Raw genomic sequence first — 17,988 nt, 5'->3', positions numbered from 1 at the left:
ATCTCAGGGTGGAGAGATCCAGCCCCACATCAGACTCCACACTGGGTGTGCTAAAAGGGGAGTCTGCTTCCCCTCTCCCTTTCTCTCTCCCTCTCTCTCTCTCAAATAAAAATAAATAAATCTTAAAAATTTTTTTTAAATAAATTAATCAGTTGAACTTAATGATTATATCTATAGTAGACCTTCAGTTTGAAAAGCTGAATTTCAATCCGAAGGTCCAATCTAGGTCAATGGCATCTATTCAAGGTATAATTCAGGGAGTGGAGAAAACTATGCACTAAACTATCTAAAAATTCATAAGTTAAAAATAGGATTTAACATTTGTTGAATGCTTATAGTGTCCTAGATATCATCTTAAACCTGTAAGTGTATTAAAACTCATTTAATCATTTAATGACAGCTCTGTAAGGTAGGTATATTATTACTCCCATAAGAGGAAAACTGAGGCACAGAAATGTTGAATAACTTGCTCAAGTTTACTCAGTTAGTCAGTGGTGACATTGGCATTTCAATAAGGCAGTCAGGCTCCAGGACTTTTTCTTTTTTTCTACTCATGTACTTTCCCCCACCCCCTTATTCTCATGTGCACACTCCTAACCACCATATTTTATACTCAACGTTCTTCAGTAACATATGTTATCAAAAGATCTATGGATAGTGGTTGTATTCAGAATTTTAAGTAAAACTAATACCTGGAAATCAAGGAAAAATCCACTAAGCCAAGGTTCTAGCTTCTTAATTTAAGAAACTGACTTTGAAAATGGGATCAGCAATTTAAACATCACTGATGTTAAAATAATTCATGCACCCTCAGCCAATTACATAACAAAATTTATTCCTCCCAAACAAATCCCTTGCCTTTCATAATAATTGTTTTCTTGATTTAGAGAGTGGGTACATGAGGAAGTAAGAAGGGAGACTGGTAAAGGAGCAGAATAGAGATTAAGACTAAATAACACTATAGCTATCTAAAACCCAACGTTTTCCATCTGGACCTTTTTTTGAACCCCCAAATGCAACCTGTCCTCCAGGAGCAGTCCCATGAATTTGATTTATTATCAAGTTTGCCTCTTGAGGAAGTACTGTAATTGAGTAAAATGAAAGTCAAGCATCGTGTATAAATTATTTTCTGAGAATCAATAAACTCTCATTGACCTTTCCCCACAATCCACATTTCTTACTGTGCAAGAATTTCAATTCTATGAAGCCTGACCTCGGGGTTTGGGAATATTGCAACCTACTAAAGTCTCTTGCTGGCCAGAGGCATCAGTGAATCCTATGATAGGAAATGAAGGTCAGAGCACCTAGAGATGGGTGGGAAAGGCACTCAGGATGGTAGAGAGGAGGAATTTTATAATCTAGAAGATTCAAGAAGGTTCAATAAGGCATTATCATCGATGCTAATATGTTATAAGGTTAAGATATTCTCCCTAAGAGTTCAGGAAAACATCCCCTACTATTATGATTGTGGACATCTGTCTATGTTTACATCAGGCCTAGCTCAAGTTGGAAAATGTCAAGGGAAAGATGCACAATAAAACTTAATTATATTTCATTTTACTTTCATCAAATGTGATTGGACCAAAAAGCCACGCTGCTTCTTGTATTACAAGATTCATTGCTACTGGGAGCACAAATCCAAGAGAGATAGAACACCTTACTGTTGTTCACTCTGAAAACACATTCGATAGGGTGCATATTATTTGATAAAATTCCTAATGTGAAAAGGTTAGAGGTCTGACAAAACTTTGATTTGCTCCAACATGAAAGCACTTAAGATTGCTGATCACACAGCCAAACAAAAGAGGCCATACACAACTGGAGAGATCTTAATGAAGCCAAAGTTCTGGAAATGGTTAGAGTGTTGCATGGCTTGGAGCAGAGGAAGAAAACTAAAATGGTGTCTGCTTAACTGCTGAAAATAAATACATAATATCATTTATCTCAATATTTTGAGGCAAATTACAAAGAATTGGTACCTATATTCTCTTACCTCCGAATACAACTATTTGACAACTTTTAGTCCAGTTTCTGGTTTTCATGTGATTCTTTCATTTGCTCATCTGCTATGTTGGCAAGCATATTCCAAGTACTCTTCTAGGTGCAGGGAATGCAGATGAATAAGTTAGTTCCCTGCTTTCTTGGGGCTCTCATTCTTGGAATGGGGAGACAGCAATAAGTGAGAGATTATCAGATGATAAAAGCCATGAGCAAAATACACGTGAAAGAGAGCAAATAGAATGATAACCTTAGACTGAGTGGACAGAAAAGGTCTAAATCATCAAAGAGACAGCCATGTGAAACTCTGGATAAAGAGTGTTCCAGTAAACTGACATCATCATAAGAGATCTCCAAGTCTTGAGCTCCTTTTGGAAATTGCAAGAGTCATCAATAGTTTTGAAAAATTTCTTTACCAAACAAAACTTCAAAAGCATAGGATATCTTATTCCTGAAAGCCTAGATGGAGGAAATGTTACACTTAACAGTGTATCTCACTGTGATGCTTTGGTGGAAAAAAAAGTATTATTATTATTTAGTGTTTTCATCAGTGGCATAAATATGCCAAAGACTATTCTAGCAATTCTGAAAGAAGTCGTGTGTACTTCCATGAAATGCCATCAACTTCATCTGGACTAGGGCTTTAAACCATGATCTTTTACAAGAGGGCTTATTAAGCAGTAGGAGCAGAATGAAAAGTTTTCTATACAACACAGATCACTGGCATTCTAGAGGCCATGCCTTGAAGCACTTGTTTGATATTTAAACCAATGATTCACTGAAAAAAAATGAATAATTATACTTAGAATAATTAGAGATAAGCTCATTCGTGGCTTGTTTGATGGCCAGTAGATATTGGGGCTTATGTGAATGTGAGAAATCTTTTCATTAAAGGCAGTCACCAGGAGGAAAGCTGCTAGAACATGAGCAGTTTTCCAGGCAATGCACTCTGAATGTAATCTCTTTAGCTGTTCTAGACTAGAAGTTTAACAGCAGACAATCACATAACTTTGCGAAACTGAAGGAAGTACTTTGGCAAGACCTAGAAGAATGTGGCAAAGCTATAGCAGTTACTCCAAAAGTCTGTAAATACCATTTGAAGACTCAGAAAACCTTAAAAGTGAACATACTAATCTACACTCTATAAGCAGCATTAATAATGTAGATCTCAATTAATTAATAATTGTAGATCTCACAAACAACGTGACTTACCAAAGTGCCTAACCTTGCCTAGCAAAACATTCTACTGGTTACTGCTTATCTTTGTGAATTAGGGATTTGGGGCATAGTTGCCTCAAAAAAAAAAAAGAGAGGAATTAATTGATTGAGTTAACCTTGTCTTCCTTCTAGAAGGCAGAATATGTGGGAGTGAAGAGAAAGAAACTAAAATCAGAATAATCTAGATTTAAATCCAGACCCAGCACTCTCTAGCTAAGTAAGCTTGGCAACATTTTCTGAGCCTGAGTTTCCCCATCAGTATCATGGATATAATAATAACTGCCTCAAAGGTAGTCGTTTGGATTAAATGAGATAAGCATAAATCATAAACTTGTCAAATCATTTGTACACCTGAAGCTAATGTAATAATATAACATTGTATGTCAACTGCATTCAATTAAAACATTTTTTTAAGAAAAATTCAGAGCAAGGACACATTTGTCTCTTATTTTTGAGGAGCTGGTATGCTTTTACTGTTGAACAAGGGTTTTTTGTTGCCTATTATGCTTCATTTGGGGTCTTAGCCCTCAGGAAGTTCCGGGATATGTCTCAGGGATTATGTTTTGTATTTATTTTTAGCAACTCCCTGTTTTCTTCCTTATAATGTTTTATACTTTGGTCCTTATTTTAATGGTTCTATTGTACCTGTGTCCTTTTAACTCACCACAAGTTTCCCTTTCAAAGTAGATGTCATACAATGGAAAGAAGGAAAAGAGGGAGGGAGGAAGGAAAGAACGATACCTTAAAAGTACACTCTTTAAATAAAGTCTTATAAATTTAGAAGCCTTAATAGGGTGAAACCTATAGTTCATAATTTTTCTAACTATAAACAAAACTTAAACCAACAAATAAATAAACAAAACAAATAAAAACACATTTTTCTCAAGTTTAAATTCTATTGTTTTTGTTCTGGCAAATTTTCTCACGCTAATTATCCAAATCCTGTTAGTACCATGTTTTCTAGATAATGTTCTGAGGGGTGGGGGGGGAGGGGAGGGCGATCAGACCCCTTCTCAGCTACCACTCCATCAACAGCTAATATATTTGATTTCTTTTGTCCCCAACAGTGGATCTTTGCAGCCATGCATTGTGCTTCTGCTGGTTCCCCAAACCTTCTATCCTCCTCAGTTAACTATTTTCTCAGAGGGCAGATCACCCCTCCTTCTGCTCTTTTGACGGGTTTTATTTACACTTATTTACTCAGTTTTATTAGAATCTTTCTCTGTTACAAAAGGGAATACTCAGTACATCCAGCTTTGAATCCCTTTATGGAGAACCTCTGGCAGCCCAAGGGAACCAGCGCTGGGGTTATAGAAAGTCTTTGTTATGAGTTTTGGGGGGGGTTCCTCTAACATCATCGTTTTACACACCATTGCTCCCCCTCCCACCTTCCAGTGTCGGCTTTAGCACACAGCAGTTTACTAACAAACATTTGCTGAACAACCAGAAAAATCATTTTCTAGGTAACCTTCATTTTTGAGTAGTTAACACTTGGAAAGTGAGAACTTTGTGCACAAACCATAAGATTTTATTTACAATCCTAGTGAGAACATCCCTAGACTTTCTTCTTGAGATGAAATGCCATTCTGCACGTTTGATTATGTGCGTATGTATGTGTGTGTGTCCATACTTATTTATCTTTCGTGGATTTAGCTAAACAGACCCGAACATGTGTTAGTAATGATTTTAATTAAGCTGTTACCCAGTCAGGAGTTAAAAAGAGCAAGAAGAGGCTAATCAAACTAGGTAATTCATCACCATGCCCACTCACACTCACATTCATATTCATGTGTGTGAACCATATGTTAGCCATTGACTGGCCCTTGCCTGTTGCATTTCACACATGACACCTTGGTGGGCAACCTCAGCCCAGACATGGCTATTTGCAGTATGGTGTGTTAGGTGTCAGGGACAGAGGCTCAATACCTTCTCCTGATTTGAGTTAAATGTAGAAAGTTAAAGATAAACATAACATAGTTAACCATAAACAATATTACCTCTCTGGATCTGAAGCACAGTCATCCAGATGCCCAGTCCCAAAACGAGGGTCATCAGCAGTCCACACACAATGGCCGTCAGCACCCTGAGGTCACACGCACGGCAGGAAGCCATGGAGAAGCCAAGCCACAAATCCACTCCTGGCTGAAAAACAACTGGGGTCTTTCTTCTTGAGCCAAGAAGCTTAATCAGAAACTATTCTAAAAAATAAAAATAATTCCCCCTTTCAGTGATCTATCAGGCAGAAGTCCTCATTTTTTAGGACTTTTTAGGTTAATTGGCAGGATGCAGTTTGAATCATCTAATGAAAGGTACGTGCTCTCACTGCAATTTCCTCATCCTTCACTGAATGAGAGCATGAAGAAGAGGTTGGAATTATGGGAAGAGAAGATAACTGAGGGTCATAAAGAAGAAAGGGAGGGAATAGTTAACAGGGTCAAAGTATAAATGTCCAGATAAGCAAGAAGGTGGGGAAGGGAGCAAAAAAATAAAAAAGAAACCAAGTCATCTTCTTACACTTTGGTTTTAGGGGGATCTAGCTGAGGTAGACTAACAGGTGCTTCAGGCACACGGACTCCCTCTTGTCAACAAGGGGGAGTGACACACACACACAATTCTAGTCCTTGCACTTTTTTAAAGGAGCCCACATATTGAAAGCTGCAGTGGGTGAGTGGCTTTATTAGCATGGGGTGAGTTTTGCAAAGCACAAAATCCCAGTACTACAACCCACTTGTTATGTGCTGAATTGCGTCTCCCCCCAGTACCTCCGAATGTGACCTTATTTGGAGATAGGGTCATCACAGAGGTAAGCAAGCTTAAATGAGGTCATTGGAGCAGGCTCTAAACCAGTAAAACTGGTATCCTTATAAGAGGAAATTTGCACAGAGATATGCAGAGGCAAGAATTTAGGAAGAAACACAGGGAGAAAATGGTTGTCCACAGACCAAGGAAAGAGACCCTGGGACAGAGCCTTCCCTCCGAGCCCTCAGAAGGAACCAACACTGCTGGCACCTTGATTTTGGACTTCTAGCCTCCAGAACTGTGAGACAATAAATTTTTTTTGCTTAAGCCACTCAGTTGTAGTACTTTGTTGCAGCAACCCTGGCAGACGAATTCACCATCTGGATCAATGTAAGCTTGTCTTGGCAGCTGCAGCTCTGACCCTCTCCTGCCCAGGCTCTCATGTTCTTTCCCCCCATCCCCATTCCATCATCAACTGAAAGACTGGAGGAATGAATATTCACCTCAATCAGAGTCCTGTTCCTGGGGGATTAAGAAAGATTTTACAAAAGAGGACACATTTAAGCTGACTTTTTCAACCCCCAAAACAACTATATGTTTCCCCTATTCTCTCTAATACTCACTTTATCAAAATACAGCTTTAGGGGACATGAACATAGGGCTCTAACCTTTACCCCACCCAAGGATTTCAGAAAACCACATCGATGTACCCCAAAAGGGAAGAACTTAGAAGTAATGCTGCAGCAGCACAACATGAATGAATGTGAATCCACTGTTTCATTTGCTGTGAATAGATTTTTAAAAATCTGTTTCTGAGATGTCTGCATGTATATGCACAGAAAATGTCGGGAAGGGTACATTAAAAATAATTCTTCTTGGGAATCTGAGAGATCTAAGAAACTCATTTTTCATTTTACACCCTTTGTGATTTGAAGTTTTTAACATTCTCATTTAATATTTTTTCAATTATAACAATAATGAATATATCTATTATTCTTTCAGTAATAAAAGGGATCATTTTAAATAAATAATGTCTAAGAAAAGGAAGTAGCACTTACGAAGTGCCTGGAATATACTAAGCATTGTGCTATGCACTTTATGTATCTTTATCTCATTTATTCTGTAACAGGTATTTTTTGCCCATTGTATGAATGAGGAAATGAGACTTGGGTGGGTATTACTCTAAACAGGAGCTCTCTGGTTAAGGAACTTTGAGTGACATTAGGTTACACAAAGGTAATAGTTTTCTTCAACTCTAGGATTTCTTAGAGCCTTTATTTTTTAAAAAGATTTCATTTGTTTATTTCAGAGAGAGAGAGAAAGCACAATCATGAGTGGGCGGGGGAGGGAGAAGCAAACTCCCTGCTGAGCGGGAAGCCCGACGCAGGGCTAGATCCCAGGACCCTGGGACCATGACCCAAGCTGAAGGCAGACGCCCAACCGACTGAGCCACCCAGGCACCCCTCTTAGAGCTTTTAATATGCTCACATACATTGTGAATTGTCAAGTTCCCAGTGTTGACCACAGAATCCTCTTCTCAAGAAGAATTTCTCAGAGATAGCAATCTTTCAGAATGTGCTTTGGAGACATTGCCCTGCATGATCATCTGCAGAAAGGTCTTACTTGGTTGAGCAGAGCGACTAAAGGAACTGATCATGGGGTCCATATTTGCTATAGGGTGATGGAATTTTTCCCTTGTTGTATTTCAAACATTTTGAAGGGGCTGTAGTCTGGTGACTGAAAAACTGACTTGGGTGGTTCTCAGACATTTTCTTCTCCACACTCGATGGAAATGCTGGAATCCTGGGATGTTATAATGGCTGTAGCTTCTTAGTACTTTCATATTTTCATTTATATGCCAACTATCCAGCTAGGAACTCTAGAAATTTATGGAATAGAAGAAATTTCTAAGCACAGATATTTAGATGTTGACACTGATATTAGAGCATGAATTTCTATTGGTTATAGACAAATATATAGACATCAATTTTATACACACACACACATATATATCAAGATCACAAAAAGGAACAGGAAAAGGAAAAAAACTAAACAGGGAATAATTCATTTATTCATTTGTTCTACTCCAATGCAAACATTGTGCTAGGTGCTGAGGATGATAGAGTAAACAAGAGAGGCAAAGTCCCTGCCCTCACACAGCTTATACTCAGGGATACCTGAATTTGTACTGACAATGTCTCTAGTTTGCTTGGTGACCCTGGACAAGCCACATAAGCATCTGAAACTCCATTTTTTCATATTTTAAACAACCTAGTTGAGGCCCTCCATTCCTGAAAATTTTAGTCCTAAAGTCATTAGTTGAAGAAGAACAAGGCAGGTGTCTATAGTGGGGGTAGAGATGAGCAATAGACCAGAGCAGATGTCAGAGCCCAATAGGGGAGAGCAAAGGGTGCAAGAGAGCCTGGCATGAGATGTCAGGTTCCAAGCAGAGTGAATAAGGCATTCATGTGATGGGGAGGGACAGCCTCACAACCAAGGGGTAAGGAAGGCCTTCAGGCAAGAGGCAGCCCAATTGTGGGAAATCAAAGCCAGAGCAGGGAGAGGAGTGCATTCCTTTAGAGACCAAGAAGGGTCACAGGGCATCTGCATGCGTGGGCTGGTTGGTGTGGGAATTCAGAGCCAGAGTTAAGTGAAGAGGGTGTCCACATGGAGTGGCAGCCTAGCATAAGGAGTCAGACCCCAAGCAAAGAAAGAAGAGTGTCCACGCATAGGTAAGGTGGGGCTGAAGATCAGAGATTAGTTATATATAGGATGATCAGTCAAATAGGTAAACATATAAGAATAATGAGAGCCAAGTTCCTTACTCTAAGAGAAGGGAATTACAAATTTGGAAAGGAACAAAACTTGAATTCAATAAGAATTTCAAAACAGGTCATGAGAAACATGGAGAAAGAAAAGCTACAGGGAGCTAATTCTGGAGGAAGCAATATCCTTTAAAGGAAATGGCTATCAGATAAATGCATGAATGCAGTCATGAACTTCTTATCCAAAAGAGGAAAACTGATGACTGCAACAAAGTCAAGTATTTCAAGGGAAGGAAGGGGTGTGATATTACTTCTTATTTCTAATATTTGAACTAAATAACTTCCAGTGTGACTTAAAAAAATAGAAACTTATAGTGTTGGATTGGAAATGGATGTATGTATCAATACAAACTCATGGTTTTCTATATATATATTAATAATAATATATATTTCAATATATATTTAATAAATACATTTTATATAAAAATAAATAGATGCAAAACTGTGTATATATACACAAATAGATACGTGTGCATGTTTATGATATATATCATACATTAACATACATATATTCTCTAGTTCTGGCCATTCATAGGCCCTGAAACAATGACATCCCATTAATCTTAAGCACATATATTGTACACCTGAAACAAATATAATACTGTGTGTTAACTGTAGTGGAATTAAAATTTTTAAAAACCGGGGGCGGGAGGGAGAAGCTAGAATTCTTCCTTTAGAAAGAGAGCGAAAGGTGCTGGTTTGGACTCTTTTTCCTTCTTTCCCATCAGTGGATAGAAGCAGCAGTGATTCAGGTGTAACTGGTACAGGCTCAGGGCTGATGCTCAAGTGTTTGGAACAGGGCTGTTGTGCAGTAGTCTTTGGATAGAGGCCAGCTCCTGGAGCATAGTGCGCATGCGCCAGCAGTCTGCTCTTTGGAATGAAGGTATCTCAATCAGCCAGGGGAGGGAGGCAAGCTAGCCAACCATTACAGTGCTTACTCCAGCAAGCCAAGCACCAAGCCCTCAGTGGCAGGACTGCAGTCTTTCCTTTGGTATAACAGAACCTGTTGGTTCTAGGTTAACACAGGACCATCGTGAGAGCTCCCCACCTATCCCTGGGTATTCTCTGTGTGAATGAGAGCCCCATCTCCCCTTTCTGGGACTCTGGAAATAATTAGAAATACAGCAAGGGGATGGGAATGGCTACACTGAAGGCCGAAGTTTTTCACTCCACATGAGAACTGGATAAAACTGAGTATCAAGAAAACAGTCAACAAAACTAAAAGACAACCTATGGAATGGGAGAAGATATTTGCAAATGTCATAATAGGTAAAGGTCTGGTATCCAGAATCTATAAAGAACTTCTCAAACTCAACACCCAAAAAACTAATAATCCAGTCAATAAATGGGCAGAAGACATGAACAGACACTTCTCCAAAGAAGACATACAAATGGCCAACAGACACATGAAAAAATGCTCCACATCACCTGCCATCAGGGAAATACAAATCAAAACCACAATGAGATACCACCTTACACCAGTTAGAATGGCCAGAATTGACAAGTCAGGGAACAACAAATGTTGGAGAGGTTGTGGGGAAAGGGGAACCCTCTTACACTGTTGGTGGGAATGTAAGCTGGTACAGCCACTTTGGAAAACAGTATGGAGGTTCCTCAAGAAGTTAAAAATAGAACTACCCTATGACCCAGCAATTGCACTACTGGGTGTTTACCCCAAAGATACAGATGTAGTGAAAAGAAGGGGCACATGCACCCCAATGTTCATGGCAGCAATGTCCACAATAGCCAGACTGTGGAAGGAGCCGAGATGTCCTTCAATAGATGAATGGATAAAGAAGATGTGGTTCATATATACAAACGGAATATTACTCAGCCATCAGAAAGGATGAATACCTACCATTTACATTGACATGGATGGAACTGGAGGGTATTATGCTAAGTGAAATAAGTCAATCAGAGAAAAATAATTATCATATGTTTTCACTCATATGTGGAATATAAGGAATAGCGCAGAGGATCATAGGGGAAGGGAGGGAAAACTAAATGGGAAAAAATCAGAGCGGGAGACAAACCATGAGAGACTCTTGACTCCGGGAAACAAACTGAGGGTTGCGGAAAGGGAGGTGGGTGGGGGTAGGGGGGTAACCAGGTGATGGGCATAAGAAGGGCCCATGATGTGATGGGCACTGGGTGTTATATGCAACTAATGAATCCTTGAATACTACATCAAAAATTAGTATACTATATGTTGGCTAATTGAATTAAAAAAAATAAAAATGAGAATCAGGTGTCTAGTTCCGTTTTCTCTTGCCCCCAAAGTGAGGACAGCTCTCTTCCAACACCTCTACAATTTGAGCATGAAAATATGTTCTAATTATAACCCATTAAATAAAATAGGAAATTACTGAATCCGAAACTCTGGGGGTGGGGCCAGCAATCTGTGTTTTAACTAGTCCTCCATCTTGATGCCCGCTGAAGTTTATAATCACTGTTCAGTGGTAATTTTCCCAAAGGAAGTGAATCAAGCTTGCAGTAAACCAGCAAATGGCAAGAGTTTAAATGGCCTTTTTGTGTCCTAGAACATTCTTTTGTTAATGTTTATGGAAGTCTTGCTAGATTTTCAAATAAGCCTGCTCAAATTCACAAGGAGCCTGTATTTCTGTCATCTGTGAAACCACTATTCTTCATTTTATCTTATTCATTTATTTAACCAGACTCTTAATGAGCTTATACCCAGAAGCATCAAGAAGTTCTGAAATCCCGGGGTCCCTGGGTGGCTCAGTCGTTAAGCGTCTGCTCAGGTTGTGATCCCAGGGTCCTGGGATCGAGCCCCACATCGGGCTCCCTGCACCGCGGGGAAGACTGCTTCTCCCTCTCCTACTCCCCCTGCTTGTGTTCCTTCTCTCGCTATGTCTCTCTCTGTCAAATAAATAAATAAAATCTTTAAAAAAAAAAAAGAAGTTCTGAAATCCCTTTTCTTTCCCTACCATCTGAACTGTGACCCCAAGAGAGCGTTAATTACACAGAAACCTGCTTACCTTACCTCCCATGACACTAATGACAAAGGCCAATCTCAACTTCCCCACCTGTCATTCCTTAGAGATGAGCTTGAGTTTCTCCATTGGAAAACCTCCCAATGGCATTTGCCGCCCCTTCGTTAGTGGAAACTCTGAGCCACTGCTAACAGAGAAACCCTTGAGTTCACCTCTTTATTTATCTATACAACCCTCCCCACCTCTGTTTCTACCTGGTGTTCAATGGAGGGCAGGGAGAGAGGTACCGAAAAAGCTTTCCTGGGCCAAGGGGAAGTCACTCGCTCACTGGCCTTTCTTTGTGCCTTTCCACTTTCCTCTCCTCTAGATGCCTTGGTTCTTCAGGTGCCTCCTATGTTCTCCAGACCCGGGTGTTCTAGATCTTGAGGCTCTTGAGGGTCTTGAGGACTGATTGCTCCATAGAGGAAAAACCAGCATCATTTTGTGAAAGTGATTCACTTAACACTAGCAGAAGTTTGGTGCCTATGAAACTAAAGTATGTGTCCACAGAAGATGCTGGACTCTGATTAATGTAACTCTGAATTAATCTCTCTGTGCTACAGGAGATGAAAGAAAAGGAGCCCTCAAATTCTTTTTTCGTTTGAAGTTTACTTCTGCATCATGCTCCAGAGAACTTCAATTCCTCTCTTCATCTCTTCTGACTTGTTCCCTTATCTTTCTTTTCCCATTTTCTCCTCTTTTATTCCTTCCCTTTTATATCCCCCAAATCTGAGCTGTTAGCCACAGGTGTGTGGTTCAGATTGAAAGAGGAAAGAATTGGTCAAGTATGGGTCAGTTGAGAGACGTAGTGTAGGAAATAGTTTAATTTTCTTCTTTCCTTTCTAAAAAGCCTCATTCAGGTGAAATGCAGACCCAAAATTTACAATAAGTAAAAAAGAGCCTCAGCCAAAAAACGCTAGTCCCATGTGAACACTAGTCCTTCTGAAAATAGCAGTATGAAATCATAAGCTTATCTGAGGTGAGATGACTTGGTATTTTCGATGTCCTGCATAAAATCCCACTATTTTTATTTTTATTTTTTTTAAATTGTATTATGTTATGTTAATCACCATACATTACATCATTAGATTTTGATATAGTGTTCCATGATTCATTGTTTGCGTATAATATTTTTATTTTTTAAAAAGATTTTATTTATTTATTTGAGAGGGAGAGAGAAAGCACAAGGGAGGGGCAGAGGGAAGAGCAGGCTCACCGCTGAGCAGGGAGCCCGATGTGGGACTCAGTCCCAGGACCCTGGGATCATGACCTGAGCTGAAGGCAAACGCTTAACCGACTGAGCCACCCAGGCACCCAAATCCCACTATTTTTATCTTGACACGATAGTATTCTGGATCCTAAATCTCTCCATTTAGTATAATTATTTTTATTATTAATATTTAATTAATGATTATTAATTGTTAAATTAATTGGCCTATATAACTTTTTTTGGTTTTGTTTCTGGAGAATCCTGAATAATACAGGAACCACTTTGCAACAGACACCATGCATTTTCTAGATAAGACCCATAATCCCCGGAAAGCTTAATAATAGCGTATGATACTCAAGGAGTTTGTGATCTAGTTAAAGAACAGGCATATAAGCTGTTAAAGCACATCAAAGATAATAATGCAAAAGTCACTAGTTGGTAAATGATTTACTCCATGAGTGTTTACTCTACATTCCTACCTGAGGAATATTGGAATGAATGACAAAAAGACCAGTTAAGGAAACTTGCCAACCTGTGTGGGACCATAAAACAGCATAAATGTATTAACTAAGCCAAGTTATCAGCAGGTTTCTCAATAAGGTGACTATATTTTATAGCTGGTAATAGAACTTGGGAGAGATAATATTTTCATCCCTGGCATTTGCCATATTATGCTCAGCGTACATTTTCCAGTTCAAATACATGCCTTATTTTGAAGACTAAAACATTAAGCTTCAAACTGATGTTAAGTTTAAGTGCCAGTTAAGGTCATAGATGTATTAGTTTTTTAAAAATTTTAAAGTTTTTAAAAATTAAGATTTTAAAAAATAACCCAAACTCTACCTCTAACAATGTTTGTGGTCTGACTCGTTCTTTTAGGATGTGACCCTGGTACTTTGTCTTATGAGTTGTGTTGCCATGCTCTGCCACTAGAGGGTAGCATCATTGCTATTGTCATTTCTGCTGTTTATTATAAGGTATATTCAGTACTTGGCCATTCATCCAGTCTAATCCCCAATGTGATTGTATTTGGAAGTGAGGCCTTTGGAAGGTAATCAGATAATCAGAGAGGGGCTCTCATGCTGGGATTAATTTCCTTATAAAGAAGATACTGGAGGGAGACAATCTGTCTCTGCACATGAGGATACAAGACAGTCTGCAAACCAGAAAGGCCTTCACCAAACACCAGGTCTGCTGGTTTCTTGATCTTGGACTGCCCACCCTCCAGAACCATAAGAAATAAATGTTTGTTGTTCACACCACGCAGTCTATGGTGCTCTGTTATAGCAGCCCAAACTGACTAAGACGATGTCTGGCCAGATACTTGAACAGAAGCTGTGTGGGGAGAAGGGGTGGGGGCAGATGGTCTTTAGAATGAGTCAGGTCCATCTAAGAAGGAACTGAGCTATTCATTATGCAGTAGTGTCACCTCTAAAGTGGAAAGAGCCCCAAATTTTGGTGTCAGAAGACTTATATTCCGTCATGGGCTCAGCCACTAATTGACTGCATGATCTTGGACAAATCACTAACTCTCTGGTCTCCAAGTCCTCACCTATAGACAACCTTTTAAGACCTCTTTTCTCTAAATAATATCTTCCTTTGATTTTTCTCTCATTATTCTGTTCCTATGGCTCACTTTCCAATGCTACAAGCTGAGAAGGATTCCTTAGGCGTTACAGTAGAGACAAAAGAAGTATGGTTGCTGCTGGTGGGCCGGGCCAGGCTGGAAGTAGGAAACCAGGCACGGGCTCCCCAGTGCCCTGATCTCGCCATGCCGCAGCATGACCCAGTCGGTGGTGGTCATACTGGTCAGCTGGTGTGGACACCAGATGGGCTGCTGCTTCCGGGATCTGGCACTAAGGGAGCATGCCAAGGCCAACCAGAAAGGAATTTATAATGAGGCAATAAACAGCTTCCTTAGAAATGTGGATACCAGAGTGGCTGGTAACAGTGACAGTATTTCCAAGGGGAAAATTTGTTCTTTGAATGCATCAGCTATCTTGATTGACATGGAGCAAAGAGTAGTAAATGAAATTCTGCAGGGCCCATTGAGAGATGTGTTTGATAGCAAGGAGCTCATCACCGATATTTCTGGCTCAAGGAATAATTGGGCTGTGGGTCACCAAGTTTTTGGCAGTCTTTATGAAGAACAGATTCTAGAGAAGCTCAGAAAGTTGGCAGAGCCCTGTGATTGTTTGCAGTGTTTTTTTATTATACATTCCACGGGAGGAGGAACAGGATCTGGACTTGGCACATTTCTCTTGAAGGTGCTTGAGGGTGAATTCCCAGAACTATACAGATTCATGACTTCAATTTATCCTTCTGAAGAGGATGATATCATAACCTTGCCTTATAATAGCATCTCGGCAATGAAGGGACTTAACAAGCATGCAGACTGTGTGGTGCCCCCTGACAACTAATCTTTATTTGACATCATTAGCAAGATTGACCTCATGGTGAATTCTGGAAAGCTGAGTACAACAATAAAGCCAAAGAGTCTGGTTACTTCAAGTGCCAGGGCTTTTTGAAAAGTGGCACCAGAAGCCCTTGGATGCAATGAACCCCATTGTGGCAAATTTGCTGCCGAACTTAAGAAGCTCTGCAAGACTTGAAGGGTCCCTTTGGACCTTAATGAAATCAGCCTGAACTTAGTTCCTTTTCCTGAAGTGCCTTATCTTGTGTCAAGCCAACACCTCTATATACACTCGCAAATGTTCACATTCCTACCTGAAGGCTCCATCAGATGTTTTCAGATGCCTTTAGTAAAGATCACCAACTCATTCAGGCTGACTCCATAATCTCTACCTTGCCTGCGCCTTTATGGTTAGAAGAAATGTACCAGTTTCAGGGTTTCAGATCTTCACAGACATACTGAACGAGTAAAACCTTCTGTATGGTTAGTCTCCTGATCAAGAAAGCTGGATTCTTGTGACAAAATCCAATCTGTTGGATTCATCACAATCTGTTGATGATACCAGTGTGTGAAATCAGTGACGTCCTTGTACTTTAACTTCAAACATTTGTCTTCAGAAAATTCCCCTTTTCTAAAATTGAGAAAACAGAGTCCTTCAACATTTTACTTTATTTATAGTCTCACATTTAGGCATTTATACGATGATAAGCATGTCTTCAATAAAAATCTTATACAGGCATATTTTTATATTTATTTATAATTGATTTTTTCATATTCTGTTTAAATTTTGATTCTTTAAAAGCAAGCAGGAGGAGTAGTAGAAGAACACAATATAAATACTTCTGTGTAATACCTCCTAACTTTGCAGGGATAGGTTTTATTACAACTATTAAGGAGGTCTTGTTTCTCCTTTGGGTAACCACTTGTTTGCACTCAAAAGAATCATAATTTATGTTTATTTTAGCATGCATGTGTATTAAATTATCCTTAAATATAATACTTTTTTTTACTTTATTTTTTTTATTTTATTATGTTATGTTAATCACCATACATTACATCATTAGTTTTTGATGTAGTGTTCCATGATTCATTGTTTGCGTATAACACCCAGTGCTCCATTCAGTATGCGCCCTCTTTAATACCCATCACCAGGCTAACCCATGGCCCCACCCCCTCCCCTCTAGAACCCTCAGTTTGTTTCTCAGAGTCCATAGTCTCTCATGGTTCGTCTCCCCCTCTGATTTCCCCCCCTTCATTTTTCCCTTCCTACTACCTTTTTTTTTTTTTTAACATATAATGTATTGTTTCAGAGGTACAGGTCTGTGATTCAACAGTCTTACACAATTCACAGTGCTCACCATAGCACATACCCTCCCCCATGTCTATCACCCAGCTACCCCATCCCTCCCACCCCCCACCACTCCAGCAACCCTCAGTTTGTTTCCTGAGATTAAGAATTCCTCATATCAGTGAGATCATATGATACATGTCTTTCTCTGATTGACTTATTTCACTCAGCATAATACCTTCCAGTTCCATCCACGTCGTTGCAAATGGCAAGATTTCATTCCTTTTGATGGCTGCATAATATTCCATTGTATATATATACCACATCTTCTTTATCCATTCATCTGTCACTGGACATCTTGGCTCTTTCCATAGTTTGGGTATTGTGAACATTGCTGCTATAAACATCGGGGTGCACATACCCCTTCGGATCCCTACATTTGTATCTTTGGGGTAAATACCCAGTAGTGCAATTGCTGGGTCGTATGGTAGCTCTATTTTCAACTTTTTGAGGAACCTCCATACTGTTTTCCAGAGTGGCTGCACCAGCTTGCATTCCCACCAACAGTGTAGGATGGTTCCCCTTTCTCTGCATCCCCGCCAACATCTGTCGTTTCCTGACTTGTTAATTTTAGCCATTCTGACTGGTGTGAGGTGGTATCTCATTGAGGTTTTGATTTGGATTTCCCTGATGCCGAGTGATGTTGAGCACTTTTTCATGGGTCTGTTGGCCATTTGGATGTCTTCTTTGGAAAAATGTCTGTTCATGTCTTCTGCCCATTTCTTGATTGGATCATTTGTTCCTTGGGTGTTGAGTTTGATAAGTTCTTTATAGATTTTGGATACTAGCCCTTTATCTGATATGTCATTTGCAAATATCTTCTCCCATTCTGTCGGTTGTCTTCTGGTTTTGTTGACTATTTCTTTTGCTGTGCAAAAGCTTTTTATCTTGATGAAATCCCAATAGAAATATAATGCTTTTTTTATTAAGCCAGTTGATTTTATAATAATAAATGTCCATGTTTTTAAACACACAAAAAAATAATTGTCTTAAGGGATTGTAAAATACTAAGAAGGAAGAATTTATGTATAAAGATAACTACAGCTGGGGCACCTGGGTGGCTCAGTCAGTTAAGCATCTACCTTCGGCTCAGGTCATGATCCCAAGGACCTGGAATCGAACCCTGCATCAGGATCCCTGCTCGGCAGGAAGCCTGCTTCTCCCTCTGCTGCTCCCCCTTCTTGCGCTCACTCTCTCTCTCTCTGTCTCGCCCTCTCTCTCTCTCTCTCTGTGTCAAATAAATA

General features: G+C 39.6%; 1 protein-coding gene and 1 pseudogene across 1 annotated transcript in view; one reads left to right on the top strand and one right to left on the bottom strand.

Moving 5' to 3' along the window:
• Positions 1-5,328, bottom strand: part of ADGRG7 (adhesion G protein-coupled receptor G7) — a 66,325-nt gene extending 60,997 nt beyond the window's left edge. The window contains exon 1 of the mRNA XM_036109681.2: positions 5,214-5,328. Within this exon, the coding sequence (XP_035965574.1) occupies positions 5,214-5,328 (115 nt within the window). The remainder of the gene's footprint in view (positions 1-5,213) is intronic.
• Positions 5,329-14,764: 9,436 nt separating this feature from the next.
• Positions 14,765-15,892, top strand: LOC118546781 (tubulin epsilon chain pseudogene; annotated as a pseudogene).
• Positions 15,893-17,988: the final 2,096 nt, after the last annotated feature.

The sequence above is a fragment of the Halichoerus grypus genome, chromosome 1, assembly GCF_964656455.1.
Source record: "Halichoerus grypus chromosome 1, mHalGry1.hap1.1, whole genome shotgun sequence".
Taxonomy (NCBI): domain Eukaryota; kingdom Metazoa; phylum Chordata; class Mammalia; order Carnivora; family Phocidae; genus Halichoerus; species Halichoerus grypus.
The sequence above is the reverse complement of the archived record's forward strand: the minus strand, read 5'-3'. Positions and strand labels throughout refer to the sequence as shown.